Genomic DNA, 13,421 nt, shown 5'->3' on the forward strand with positions numbered 1-13,421 from the left:
TACGCATTTGAACTTATTTCAAAGTCAATTATCTTTGACCCTGCATTGTTTTTAGCATGAATGATAGCATAGAGTCAGAGAGAGAAATATTCAGAACAATTATGTAGTATTTCCAACACTCGGACATGTGCCAGATTGAATCTAACTGCCCTAGTTAGAAAGCCTGAATCCATTACGAAACCGCATGTTTGTCCGACATTGCCTGTAATTCAGCGATGGGGAAATAGAGGGCAGCAGCTGCAGTGACGTCATCTTCGCGGAATGTTATTGGTAGAGCTACACTGGTATTTGCTTCTCACACTAATCAAGCAACGGGGCCCTGAATCAACAGTGATGGGTTTAACAGCGCCACCTACTTGTATGCGTAGTCGAATATATTAGTGGATATTTCTGGATTTTCGCATTGACTTTTAAATCTTGCGTAGTGAAAGACGTCAGGAATGGCACCAGCGGCCATATTTTAGCGGCGTTGACGAGACGCCAGGCGTCCATTAGGCCAAAGCCATGCTGGTGGCTGTGGTGTAGGCCGGCACTGTTGGTCGCCCAATCGGCACCCTTCACATCAACCTGTGGGGAATGAAATGAAAAATTAAAAAAAATTAATCATCGAGAGACTTGACTGGTGAAAAATGTTTCAAATTGTAATTTTTCTTTAATTGTGTGAGTGGCACAAAATACACAAAAATAAAATAAAATAAAATTTTTATTTTGATTATGAAATTATTTTGGTTTATTCAATCAAAAAAAAATTATTTTTTGCATTTTCTATTTTTGCAATTTTTATTTTGATTATGAAATTATTTTGGTTTATTCAATCAAAAAAAATTTATTCTTTGCATTTTCTATTTTTGCAATTTTTATTTTGATTATGAAATTATTTTGGTTAATTTAGTCAAAAAAATTTATTTTTTGCATTTTCTATTTTTGCACATTGATATTAATTTTGAAATCTTTGAAAATAAAGTGCCTGCAAAATTTGGCAGTTTACTCAATTCCTTACCTTGTAGCTCGTTAAAATAATAAGATGTTGTACGTCCCGCCATGTCAGACAAGGGCGCACACTCAGAATGAGCGCGATCATTCCTGCGCCGATCGGCGCTGCAGCACTCGTACCAGAATGAGACTCCGTACACCCGATACCGCCCCGCAACGTCCAATCAGTCGTCACCTGCAAATATAGGGGGCGCTGTCAGTGAACAGAACAAGTAATGAGGTTATTTCTTCAGTCAGGGCAAACAAGGAATTTCACAGTTTTACAACAATAACATTTTTAGTTAATATATCTGAAATGATTGACAAAGTGACTCTGATATTTTGATTTGAGTACATATTTCTCTTACGAATCTTGAAAAATGAAATATAATTCTCCAATGTCAGAAAAACAGAAAACGATTAAGTTGTAACAAAAGAGATTCCTTCCTCTGAAAGCTACAAACAGGACAATTGTTAAAACAGGCAGATATTAGCAAGTGGGAAATAATTTATAGCCAACACATGCAAAATGTGGTTGGGAGTCATGCACCAGTCAATGTGAACCATGTACCCCCTCTCAGTCAGGGGTCACAACTAATTCAGTGTCAGATTAGTGTCAAGATTTGAGCAAACACGTTTTTCTGGCTGTCAACTATCTGCTGAATATATGAAGTGACGAAGACAAGTTGAGTTCTACATCATTTTATCAAGAGTCGCATAAGATTCCATCACCTGACCAGGGGGTACAGGGTTCAGATTGACAACTGCATCATCCTGAACAGGTCTGTTTACATCCAGCCTTACCCCACTGAATCAAATACAGACACCATTCAGAATGACGATCATTAAAGGCGTACTGCCATTCGTGTCATTGTATTTTCTAGTGGTACAGGTAAATAGTAATAGACAATGCTGTAGTGCAATCACAACGCATGCAAATTTGTTGAAACTTGGCATCTACAGTCTATGTCTTTCAGTCGATACAGTGACATTGATGAAATTTATACTTAGTACGTATTCAAACAAATTGGAAATTTTCAAATTCGTGTTAAATTTTCAAATGTTTCAGCGAATGGAGCAGGCCTTTACAGTACAGGTTTTTGGTGCCTTAGTGTAATAAGCATAAACACTAAAATATAAATGGTTAAAGATGAAAAATGAAAGCTTATTTACTAAAACATTATTTACTAAAGATTATAATATAAAATGATGTATTAAAGGGTTAGTCAAGTGGCTAAAAACGTGTGTTATTTACAAAAGCATTAGACATTAAAGAAACGCAAAACGGTCAAGATTTGAAAGTTCAGTATTAAAGGGCTAGTCAAGCTGCTAAATCGTGCGACAACGATCATTGTGCGACTTACGATACTTCGTTGCGATCCCAAACTCCCGCTGCTGTAAGTGACGGCCATGATGGCCGCGCACTCCTCAGCATAGTACGGGATGTTCAATTCCTCGTCCACTGCCCCTGCAAAGGTTGAGAATGACGCAACGGATAAAAAGCTGGAAAGCATCAAACATAATCGTAGCTAGAACCTGGTGAGTGAAAATCGGAGGCATTTTCAAAGAGATCGAAAGGATTTTGTTAAAGTGGGTCAGCTGGCCCCCAAGGGGATCCAAGCCTTAGTGCCCCCCCAAAAAAAAAATATTTGAAACCGACCACGAAATTTCAAAACTTGGGGACGTGAAACTCATCACATCAGTCATAATAATGTGTTCAACCCTTTGTCCACACCTCCAATTTTCAACTCACATAAACAGCTAGCGAAAGTTTTTCTGAAACTGAAATATACTTAACTGGGCGTAGTTTTTATCGATTACCATGGCAACGAAGACATTACAAGCATAGTAACCTTCCCAATATTACCAAACCCAGGCAACCCTATACCTCCAGAATGTTCATTCATGTGCAGAGCGGTTTTTATAGCTGCGACCTGCAATCATAATTGCTGCAATGTGTGGCAAAGAGATCTCTTGTCTGCAGGTAAAACCAATAATTGCTGGATTTGATATTCATAGCAGGTCGATGCAATCACCTAGTCTTACTACAAATGAGAGATTTTTGTTGCATGCCATCACGATCGCAAGTCACTGTGATAAAAATCACTTGTTTGTGCACAACTTTAAATCCTAAGGAAAGGAGAGAGTACCATCCCTACCGATGCCTACATCTGGCAACACTACAAAAAAAGGACAGATGCTTCTTGCAAACATAATCAAACATAGCCCCTTTCGTACCAATGAATCAATGTAGCGTTTATCGTGAGCGAAACGCAATCGCCCAGGACATGTTAGCATAGCAACCAGAACCAATTCCTTGTTTCCAACAGTCTCCACCACCACAGTGCTCCCCTCTATGGATAATTCTCGACACCAACTTACAATCGATCGCGTATTCCAAGACCCGCTACTGAAAGTTACCGCATGCATAGCAGAGCAGGGCTCCGCGTACCCTGGGGTCAGGAGGTCGTCCGCTAACGCACCTGACAATGGGAAAACAGCCAATATGGATTACAGAACGGGCACGAAAGAGACCGCAGGTATATTTCGAACACGTCTTCTTTTTTATCTTCAGCATGTACAACAAGGGGAGAAAGGGCCAAAAGATTGATCCCTGTGGTACTCTGGTCTGTTCAGTAGCACAAACAATTCTCGCTACAACGAATGTTGTGCTGGCATTCCTTGCAGTTCGTCACAGCAAGATTGGACTACCAGGGCCATCATCCACTGCGGAAGTTCTCGATGCATGGCACTGATCAGTCCGCTAGTAGCACTCCAACATGCAAGCCCCTCCCTCATAAACATCCCCAACATTCGTTGAAGCTCCTACCACCTTTTACCAATGGACAAACCCTAAACATTTTCCTCCTCAAACATTACCTACTAAACACTGAAAAATATTTCCTCCACAAACATACCATATCTCATCCTAACACAACATCATCATAAAAATAGATACTCTCTATCTATTTTTAGAAGTCTTTGATATCCCGTGCACACACGTGAAAGCTCAAGACAATTCAAAAATTTCTCGCTCTACAATGGGGAAGATGTTAGATCCCCATCGACAATAGCATTCCGCGAAGATGACGTCACTGCAGCTGCTGCCCTCTATTTCCCCATCGCTGAATTACAGGCAATGTCGGACAAACATGCGGTTTCGTAATGGATTCAGGCTTTCTAACTAGGGCAGTTAGATTCAATCTGGCAAATGTCCGGTTGGAAATACTACACAATTGTTCTGAATATTTCTCTCTCTGACTCTATGGTATCATTCATGCTAAAAACAATGCAGGGTCAAAGATAATTGACTTTGAAATAAGCTCAAATGCGTAGAAATAAGTGGCAATGTCCGACTGTCACGTGACTAAAACGTCATCAATATCTTATGCAAATGACCTTGTGAGCTATAAATAGTAACGTCGCGGAATGCTATTACAAAGTTAAGCATGTAGCACATTTCGCTGATGAGCTGAGATCATTTCGAATCTCCTGCTTCTCGACAGATTGTCTCCCCTTATAAGGGGATAATGTAACTTCCTAATCCAAGGAACACACATATTGTACACCTGGCCATTTCAGTTGAGAGTTTCCAGAGTGGCACTGCGTGGCAAGGCCTCGGACCCTTGACCTCCCGATTACAAGTCAGACAAGCCTGCACTGCACCACCTCCCCAAAAACAACACACAACATCTGCAGTTTTACCTAACTTAACGAGAAATTCATGATTGTCAGATATTCACGTGTGCGTACAGGGTATGACTTACTATTCTGCGAGTCCCCCACGAGCCACTACTAAACGTAATGGCGTGCATCGCAGAGCAAGGCTCTGCGTAGAACGGCGTTGCCAAATTCTCACCCACTGCACCTACGAACGAAGCAATGTGTTTCAAAATATTTAAGCCATAGGAGTGGATTCACTTCTACAGATAGATGCCCTGCAATCCAAGGCAACCCTTGCACAGCTCAGAGGGCCTGGTCCTTTACCTAGCTCACAAAATGCGCCCCTACAAGCCCAGATACCATTGGGTTCCCTGACCTCAGTGACCTTTCCAAGTCCAACTGATAAGGCCTAGCCCCTAGCTTTTGGTACCTGCTGTGCACTCCAAGCGCTCTCTTTCAACTCACATCAGTTCCCTGGCTCTGCCACTTCAGCTTGACTCAATTAGATCCAAGTCCCTCAGTCTGCCCCTTCCAAACTCTTAATGATGACACGGCCCAGCCCCTAGCTTCAATTTATAGGCACCCTGCACTCTGAGCACCCCCTTTCAACATGTAGTGAATCATAAACTTACTATCCGACGAGTATCGGTCCACCAGTTCCCACTACTGAAGGTCACAGCCGTCATAGCTGAACAATACTCGCCATAAAGGGGTGTCGCCATGTCTTCCCCAAGAGAACCTACGACATTGATGCACAGGACTCAGCGTTATGGAGCGCAGGCAAGACATTCCTTAGAGAACCAATGACATTGATGCACAGGACTCAGCGTTATGGAGCGCACGCATGACATTCCTTAGAGAACCAATGACATAAATGCACAATGAGCAATATTACTCGACATAATGGGGCGCTATGAACAGATATCCAATATGTCCGCCAGGCGGCCATCTTGGACTTGGCACTCTGAAGGGATTTCTGCATTGGTTCACATATTATGAGCCTCTTTCAAAGTAGATTTTGCCTTGCCCACAAAATTGTTCAACATAAGGCCTGGCATAAAACTCTCATTTCTGTAGAATCTAGACAACACTTGAATCAACCCCACAATACAGAATCGGCTACATATCATCAGGGATATAAAAGAGGGCGAGAAAAGGCAAAAAAGCATCATCATTATTCTTACCTATCGTAACTGTATAATGGGAATTTGCATAGCCATCAAAATTGCAGTTGTCGATATAGCGACCGCCGTTGCCGCTAGCGACCACGTAGATACTACCATAACCACGGCGACCAGTCTCGATGCCCTTGACGATGGCTGCCTTTGCCATGGTGTGTGGTCCGTCCACCGTCTTACCATCATCGTCCGGACCCCAACTGAAACAGGCAAACACGAAAGTTTTATCAAATTTATTTCATACGAAGAAGAGGGGGACACTGGAGGAAGTAGATGGAACCAACCGCAAAAGGGAAATTGCTTTGAAGGAGACCTGCCGAGGATCAAAAACTGTCAGCTGCAGTAATTTTTCATTATTATCTCAAGAAATAACACCTAGATAATGTCAACACCTTATGCAAGTATCAATTCGTTTCTTGTACCCCCCTCCTCAAGGGTAGTTAAGCTATCACCACTAATCTTTGCCGATGCTTGAGTAGTATTTATTTTTCCTTTAGTGAAAATTTGGCGAAGCTGGAAAGAATAAGGATGCTAATGTGTCGATGTCTTGTCGAACATACAGCCTTACCCAGTAAAATTAGTTCGGTTACTTTATATGACGGTGATAACTGATATATTGTTGATGGTGATGTCTTGACGAAAGAAAAAGTAGCATTGGTGAAAAAAGGGTGATGCTTGAGCCTTAAGATGTCGTTATAGGGTGATAAGGTGTCGTACCCTTGAGGAGGGGGGGTACAAGACACGAATTGATACTTGCATTAGGCAGTGGTCAAAAGTGGTGTAATTACTTATAAATTTTTTTAAATGTAAGCCTTTTTCAACCCCAAAATTTGAACTTACACCCAAAATAAAGGAAAATGGATATTTTCAGTCAAAAATCGAGATTTTTATGCTTTCTATTACTGGGTCACAATGATAGGCTTAAATAGCAATGCTAAAGTGAAACCTTGAAAAATAAAGGTTTTGCCCAAAATAATGCCTTCACGCAAAAAATTAAGTTTTAATCCTGTCCTGAGAGGGTTAAAGGTTCTCCATGTACTTAGTCAAGGTAGTTTGCCAGCAGCTGCAGTATGGAGAGTGTTACTCTATGTATATCATGCAAATTGGAGAAAATTATGCAAACTGCATCATTTCAATCATCACCAATTATATGTTGGTAAATATAAAAAGTGAAGTAAACATTGTGATATACATTTCTATTAACCCTTTCCGAATTGCAGGCACAAGATTACCGGGATAAAACCCCTGAAATGTCAACTAGGACATTATAAGCTCGAAAGGCAATATTGGGTGATTGTAAATATGTAGGAGGAAACCGCACAGCCCGGAGGAAATTACGCTGACAAAGAAAGTCGCCCTGTCTGTCACACAAGTGCACCAGGACTGATTGGGAATTGAACCTGGGACCTCAGAGGTGAGAGGCACGGATGTTTCCGCTGTGCTATTTCAAAAACCCGTCCCCGATTATGACAAAAGTGTCAGAGACTCTTTCTAACGAACAGGTTTCCATTTTTTATCCCTTGAGACGTGCTCAAAATATGTCCAGGCTACAGTAGAACCTCCCTATTAAGGCTACGGCTGAAAAATGCTGTCCATAGTTGAGAGGTGTCCTGATTACAGAGGTTGAAATCAATGGGAATGACCAAATTCAGGCCCTTAGGGAAGGTGTCCTTGATGGAGAGCTTTCCGCCATGGAAAGACACACTGTATTCCTTAATTCGTTATTCCGAACTCACCTCATAGAAAACACATCGTTGACTTGTAATTTCGTCGTAAAAGCCGCAGCTTCCAGCCTGTCCGTGATTGGTCCATCAAGCGCCCGGATACCGGATACCCGAGCATTGTAGGCCACTCCAACAGAACACACCGAGTTTGGGACGGCGGCTATTTCTCCAGCACAACGTGTCCCGTGATTATTATTGCCTGGAGGTGAGAATGAAATTTGCATGGCTAATAACTGCACTAGGCATTGTGTATAACTGCATTTCTATTTTTCTGATCAAGATCGAGGACTAAATTCAACGGTGTATCTCTTAAACTAGGATAAATTTATGACAAGCTGTGTAAACAAGGTTCAAGTCATAAAAGTCAAATGGATGGACCTGACGGCCTTATGATCAATAGAGACCACAAGGATAAGAATAATATTATCCCGTGGCTGCCGTCCAACCAAAAAAATATTGATGCAGCTAAAACTACAAATAAGAAATTAACAACCAAACGAGTTGTAATAGAAGCATAGAATATAAATGTTAGATAGCTTCGGATTCCATTTTGGATTCCAATATTGTAAGGGTCATTGGCGTTCATCGTAGAAAAGCTAAAATTCACCGTTGCCAAGCTGGGATCAAAATTTATTGAGCTTAAAACGACTTTTCCCTTGCAGAATAGAATTCTATTGTGCATCCATTATGTGAGGGGAAAGTTTTCTGGGCCACCCTGTAGTACTTATTAGTACACCATTTTCGGTCCACGATTTTTCTTTGCGCTGTACTGTTTATCCGGGAAACTTGAATTGAGCGAGACTACGTACTCTTCCACGCATGTGGCATTGGGTCATCATCGTTGTCGTTGAGATCGCGGCTCCCGGCCGCGTTGTAGTTGGCTTGGATGTCTGGGCTGTTCCACTGGACACCTGAAGAGACACCGAGGCAACTGACATTAGGATACACTGAGCTATAAGCTGTGATCAGTGAAACAACTCACATATTGGTCACTTGGAGAGAACAGGCTATTTACCTTTACACCCCCCAGTTTTTGGAATGGGCTCTTCTTATGCATTAGCAAGAAGAGTCTATACAGGGAAATGGGGGTGAAAGGGTCAAAGGACCAATGCCATTGTTAAGGTCATTAGGACCAAGCAGCTGTTTGCTGCCCTGTCACACTCTTAAAATTAATTAGTAATTTGTATTCTGGAAGTTCCTACCCCTACATGTATTGCACCAACTGTGAAATTAGTTGTTTGAACGAACGAAATATTAACAAATTTAAAGTGTTTTTTACTACTTGTTGATTAGTTGAATAACTAATCAATTAGTTAGCTTCACTACTATTTTTACTAATTTCAGAGTTATTGCAAAAGGACCTGTCAGTCTAATCAGATTAGTAGTTTTTACTGATCAATTTCAAGCTGCATTTTTCGTCACTCATCACAGCAAATCATTCCAGGTTGCAGCAACAAAAATCCCTAGTTTGTGAGGCACTTTAAATTGGTTTAATTCTGCCATATGGATACACCTACTAAAATAAAAAGACACGTAGGCCTAGGCCTACTGGTATCTAGACAGTATGCACAGCTGTTTGTGAAGGCCTGTTTGCTAAAGTATCCACCTACATTGTTTCATACATGCCAATATCATGTATGGTAATTTAATTAATAGTGATCTGAATTTAGAATGTGGCATTTGAATTTAACCTATTAAAACCAACTCTGTACAAAAGAAAAAGATAAATAAATTAAGCCGTTCAATATTACCCCAGTTGGTCGAGAATTTCCTATAATATCAACAAGAAACCACATCACTCCCCAAAAATCCCACGCTCGATGCAAAGTTGGCCCAATTGGTGGAGAATTTCACTAAATTACCCAGATAAATACCAACCACCACTGCGGAATCTCTCAACCACAAGATTAACTCAATTGGGAGCAGATTACACGAAATTAACATGATTGCTTTCAAGGTGCAATCGGTACTTCCCACAATATGCTGACTAGGCAGTATTCATGCACCCTGCATACAGACTTAATATCAACGTCACCAGGTGAAAAATTCTGAATACTTCTATTTATATTTCTCAACTCTAAACATTGTTAAAACTTTTTTTGTTGTAAGCAATCACGATTGCGGGTTGAAGACACTCAAATCATTCCTTCGTGGAGCACTGAATGGAGTGATAACTGATCAGCAACCCACAGCCTATTCAACCGATGTACGAATATCTTCTGAATACCTTGATAGGCCTTATCACCAGAAGAGCACCAGTATACTTGAGCCGCATAGAGGCACTCAAGAACCTATGTGATAACAAGTAACCGAACAACGGACATGTGATAAGAATTAAAGTACCCCCAACTTGGGCCTACTTGGACGTACTGTGAACAGTCAAATTTACACAAGCCCTCAATTCGTAGCAAATTCAACCGATGTACGAAAATCGCTTATAAATTCTTGGATTGTCGTAGCAATAGCTTTCTTGAGCCGCCTTGAGGTACTCACCAACCGAGGCGATAATATGTAATCTAGCAACCGTCATGTGATAACTAACTAAGTGCCCCCTACTCGGGCCTACTAAGACCACTCAACACACTTTTTGAATACTGTTCAAACCTGGGCTACCTACCGTCATCGATGATACAAACAGTCACTCCATGGCCTGTGGCGTTGTACGCCCAAACGCCCGTCACATTTATATCACGTCCCGGGTATTTGCGGTTCAGCTGAAATGAGGCAAGAGAAGGAGAAATTAGTTTCTTGCAAAATAACAAGAGGCCCAAGGGCCTAGCACTCAGCTGATCGATTTTGTTATTCTATATTATCATACTACCAAAGTTTCAAAGACTCTTAGACTGCAAACACCCCTGGCAATCCTGCAAACAACCATCCAACCCACTGGAAACACCCCTGCAATCCTGCAAACAACCATCCAACCCACTGGAAACACCCCTGCCATCCTGCAAACAACCATCCAACCCACTGGAAACACCCCTGCCATCCTGCAAACAACCATCCCACCCACTGGAAACACCCCTGCAATCCTGCAAACAACCATCCCACCCACTGGAAACACCCCTGCAATCCTGCAAACAACCATCCCACCCGCTGGAAACACCCCTGCAATCCTGCAAACAACCATCCAACCCACTGGAAACACCCCTGCAATCCTGAAAACAACCATCCCACCCACTGCAAACACCCCTGCAATCCTGCAAACAACCAACCAACCCACTGGAAACACCCCTGCAATCCTGAAAACAACCATCCCACCCACTGCAAACACCCCTGCAATCCTGTAAACAACCATCCCACCCATTGCTAACACCCCTGCAATCCTGCAAACAACCATCCCACCCACTGGAAACACCCCTGCAGGTTTAGTTGGCACCACAACCCTGCAAATGTTTGGCAGATTGTGCGAAATCTCTTCGAGTTTTTCAATCAAGAACTTTTTTATTTTTGCATATCAAGGCAGTTTGGAAAGCTGGGGAAAAAATGCCCACAAAAAATAGCAGTGCAAAGTATGGTTAATCAAAAAGACATTTTTTTCCGGACTATTATATTGACTTCTAAATTACTTTTATCACTGACGCCAGCTGCTGCGATGGCCAGGCCGTTGGGGGCTCCTTGATATCAGCGCCCCGGAATGAAATACGATTCATAAAATAATCTTATTGATTACCAGTTTGCATGATGTCTCGCGATCCATGTCAGCAACTGAGATAATATAAATTACGATTAACGGATTTTCTGTTCAGCATGTTTGTTCATTTTCCAGTACTTTTCTGGAAAGTGATTGACGTTTTTCCTACATGTGCTATTTTGTTTGAGCTCTGAGATAGTAGAATAAGGCATAATTCGTTATTTTTAGCATTGTTCATGTTGGGTACCGAGATATGAATTACGATTAGATAACAGATTTTCCCTTCAATATGTTAACGGGCGATCTTCTCCTCTCTTCTTCAGTAAAGTACTTTTCTGAAAGTGATTGCTGTTTTTCAAATTTTGTTTCAACTCTAAGATACAGAAATAAAGTGCATTATTGAGTACAAGTATTACTTACAGTGGAACCTCCCTGAGTGGACACCTCTATATCAAGGACAACCTCCCCATAAAGGGTCCCAAATTGGTCGGTTACAATATTTAATATGACCTCTGTACATTGTAATCAGGACCCTTCTCAAGGACAGCATTTGTCAGTACCAAGGGTGACCCTTATACACCTTTCCAGAAATGGGGTGCTGAGCGTCCGAAATAGTGATGTCATAAGGGGAAACTTGGCCTTATGGTGGAGGGACAAAGGAGATAGACATAATTGACCAACACACTTGAATGCCTTTAATGACAGACAAGGGGGAAAAAGTTAGTTCCAATGCAAGCCACCAATTTCGGGAAGCATGCATAGAGAAGTTTTTTCTTTGACTCTTTCCTACATCAGAGCGCATACTGCCAAGGTACCACAACCAACAAATCATCGAGAATTATTTTAGGAGATCTAACATGTTCTATCATCTCACAACCTGCTTGTTAATTCACGTTACAAGCCTACAAATCATTCCTGAGATTACTTCCTTCAGCAGACGATAGCGTCGGCAGTAAATCACCGTACGATATCGATACAACCATACTGGGTGGGGAACCGGCTTCCGGTAGTGCCGGTTAGAAAACACAATTTACTGCAAATTGCCTTTTTTTCAACATTTTATTTTCTAGATCGTGAAAATTAACGAAAAGAACAAAATTTTCATGAATTAAGTTTTTGCAGATACGAAATTTCATTCAGTTTCCCAACAAGAAATATTTTTCCGTGATGTTTTTTTTCTCGCAAATCTACGCGATTCCAGAAATGCTCATAATATTCTCCTTTTTATGTAGCCACTATCTGAGTCTGACACATTAACTTCTGTCGGAGAAAGCCAACCTCCTTAGATTAGGTTTCCTCAGATCAAAACATTGGTTCACCTTGCTGGAACATGTTTTGGGTTCGTTTTTCGAGCCAGGAATTTTTTACAGATTGTTTCTTGTTTCTTCTTACAAGTTAGATCTTACCAGCTAGCTCCGAGGTGGTTTGGGGCTGATTACCTCGCCCCATTGTTTGTGTGAGACAATATAACTGGCGTTATTTGAGTCACAACATCATTAGGCGTTCACATTAACCCATTTAGTTAGATAGGACTGTTCACACCGAATGCCCTGATCCAAGAAAAAAGATTCAAGGGGAATGCCTTGAAAGTAGTTTTGTGATCTCAAAAGAGAAATGTTCATGACTGAAATGTCAAGGGCAAATGGAAGTTGATAATTAGGGGTCATTTGCTTAGCAGGGTGGTTTGTGGCCTTGACTTGGAGATGTGGAAATTACTCCAAGAACTAGGTTGCTGCACATTCCAAAAGCAAGGCTTGTTTTTAACCACTGCCACCCCTGCCATGGCATTCGGTGGCCTCCAAAATGGCCTTCGTACCGTGCCATCTCAATCATCTTACACACTTTCCAGTAACCAAGGCAAAAATGGCTCTAAAATGGTCCCCCTTAAAATCTTCTTGAATTCAAAACCTGCAAAGGATACATTTTTGGAAGCTGGAACCGTGTTCGGCGAAGGTTTTGATGCGGGTGGCACCGACACTGATCAAACTTGCCGAAGAAATCGGGTTAAATTTTGTGGCTTCTCCGATCACCAGGAGCAAACCAGATACGGAGCATCTTGCTTCCTCGCTTATCTTGCTCATCAGGTTCCCCTTTAAACAGTTTGTCAGCTTGTGGCAACATTTGCCTTGTAACCAAATATTTCCCGCCCGCTGATCCGTCTGATAACCATATTGTTGGCATCCTTTCGCAACAAGGATGAAATCAACCTTTGTGTACAATCACTATCATAATCTATTTCATGAGTTGTTG

At 41.5% G+C, this 13,421-nt stretch overlaps 1 protein-coding gene across 6 annotated transcripts in view; it reads right to left on the reverse strand.

Annotated features, from left to right (window-relative positions):
- The window catches only part of LOC135502636 (proprotein convertase subtilisin/kexin type 7-like), a 31,302-nt gene that overhangs the window by 12,768 nt on the left and 5,113 nt on the right, over positions 1–13,421 (reverse strand). For 2 of the 6 annotated variants that reach the window (XM_064795589.1, XM_064795583.1), the window contains exons 3-9: positions 10,155–10,251; positions 8,347–8,448; positions 7,550–7,736; positions 5,820–6,013; positions 2,337–2,440; positions 1,001–1,168; positions 357–567 (exon numbers count right to left, since the gene is read on the reverse strand). In XM_064795589.1, the coding sequence (XP_064651659.1) occupies positions 357–567; positions 1,001–1,168; positions 2,337–2,440; positions 5,820–6,013; positions 7,550–7,736; positions 8,347–8,448; positions 10,155–10,251 (1,063 nt within the window). Of the gene's footprint in view, positions 1–356; positions 568–1,000; positions 1,169–2,336; positions 2,441–3,354; positions 3,456–4,739; positions 4,841–5,267; positions 5,375–5,819; positions 6,014–7,549; positions 7,737–8,346; positions 8,449–10,154; positions 10,252–13,421 lie in introns of all 6 variants that reach the window. The other 4 variants (XM_064795588.1, XM_064795587.1, XM_064795585.1 and 1 more) reach the window with 3 other exon arrangements.

This window comes from Lineus longissimus, chromosome 18 (genome assembly GCF_910592395.1).
Source record: "Lineus longissimus chromosome 18, tnLinLong1.2, whole genome shotgun sequence".
Classification (NCBI taxonomy): domain Eukaryota; kingdom Metazoa; phylum Nemertea; class Pilidiophora; order Heteronemertea; family Lineidae; genus Lineus; species Lineus longissimus.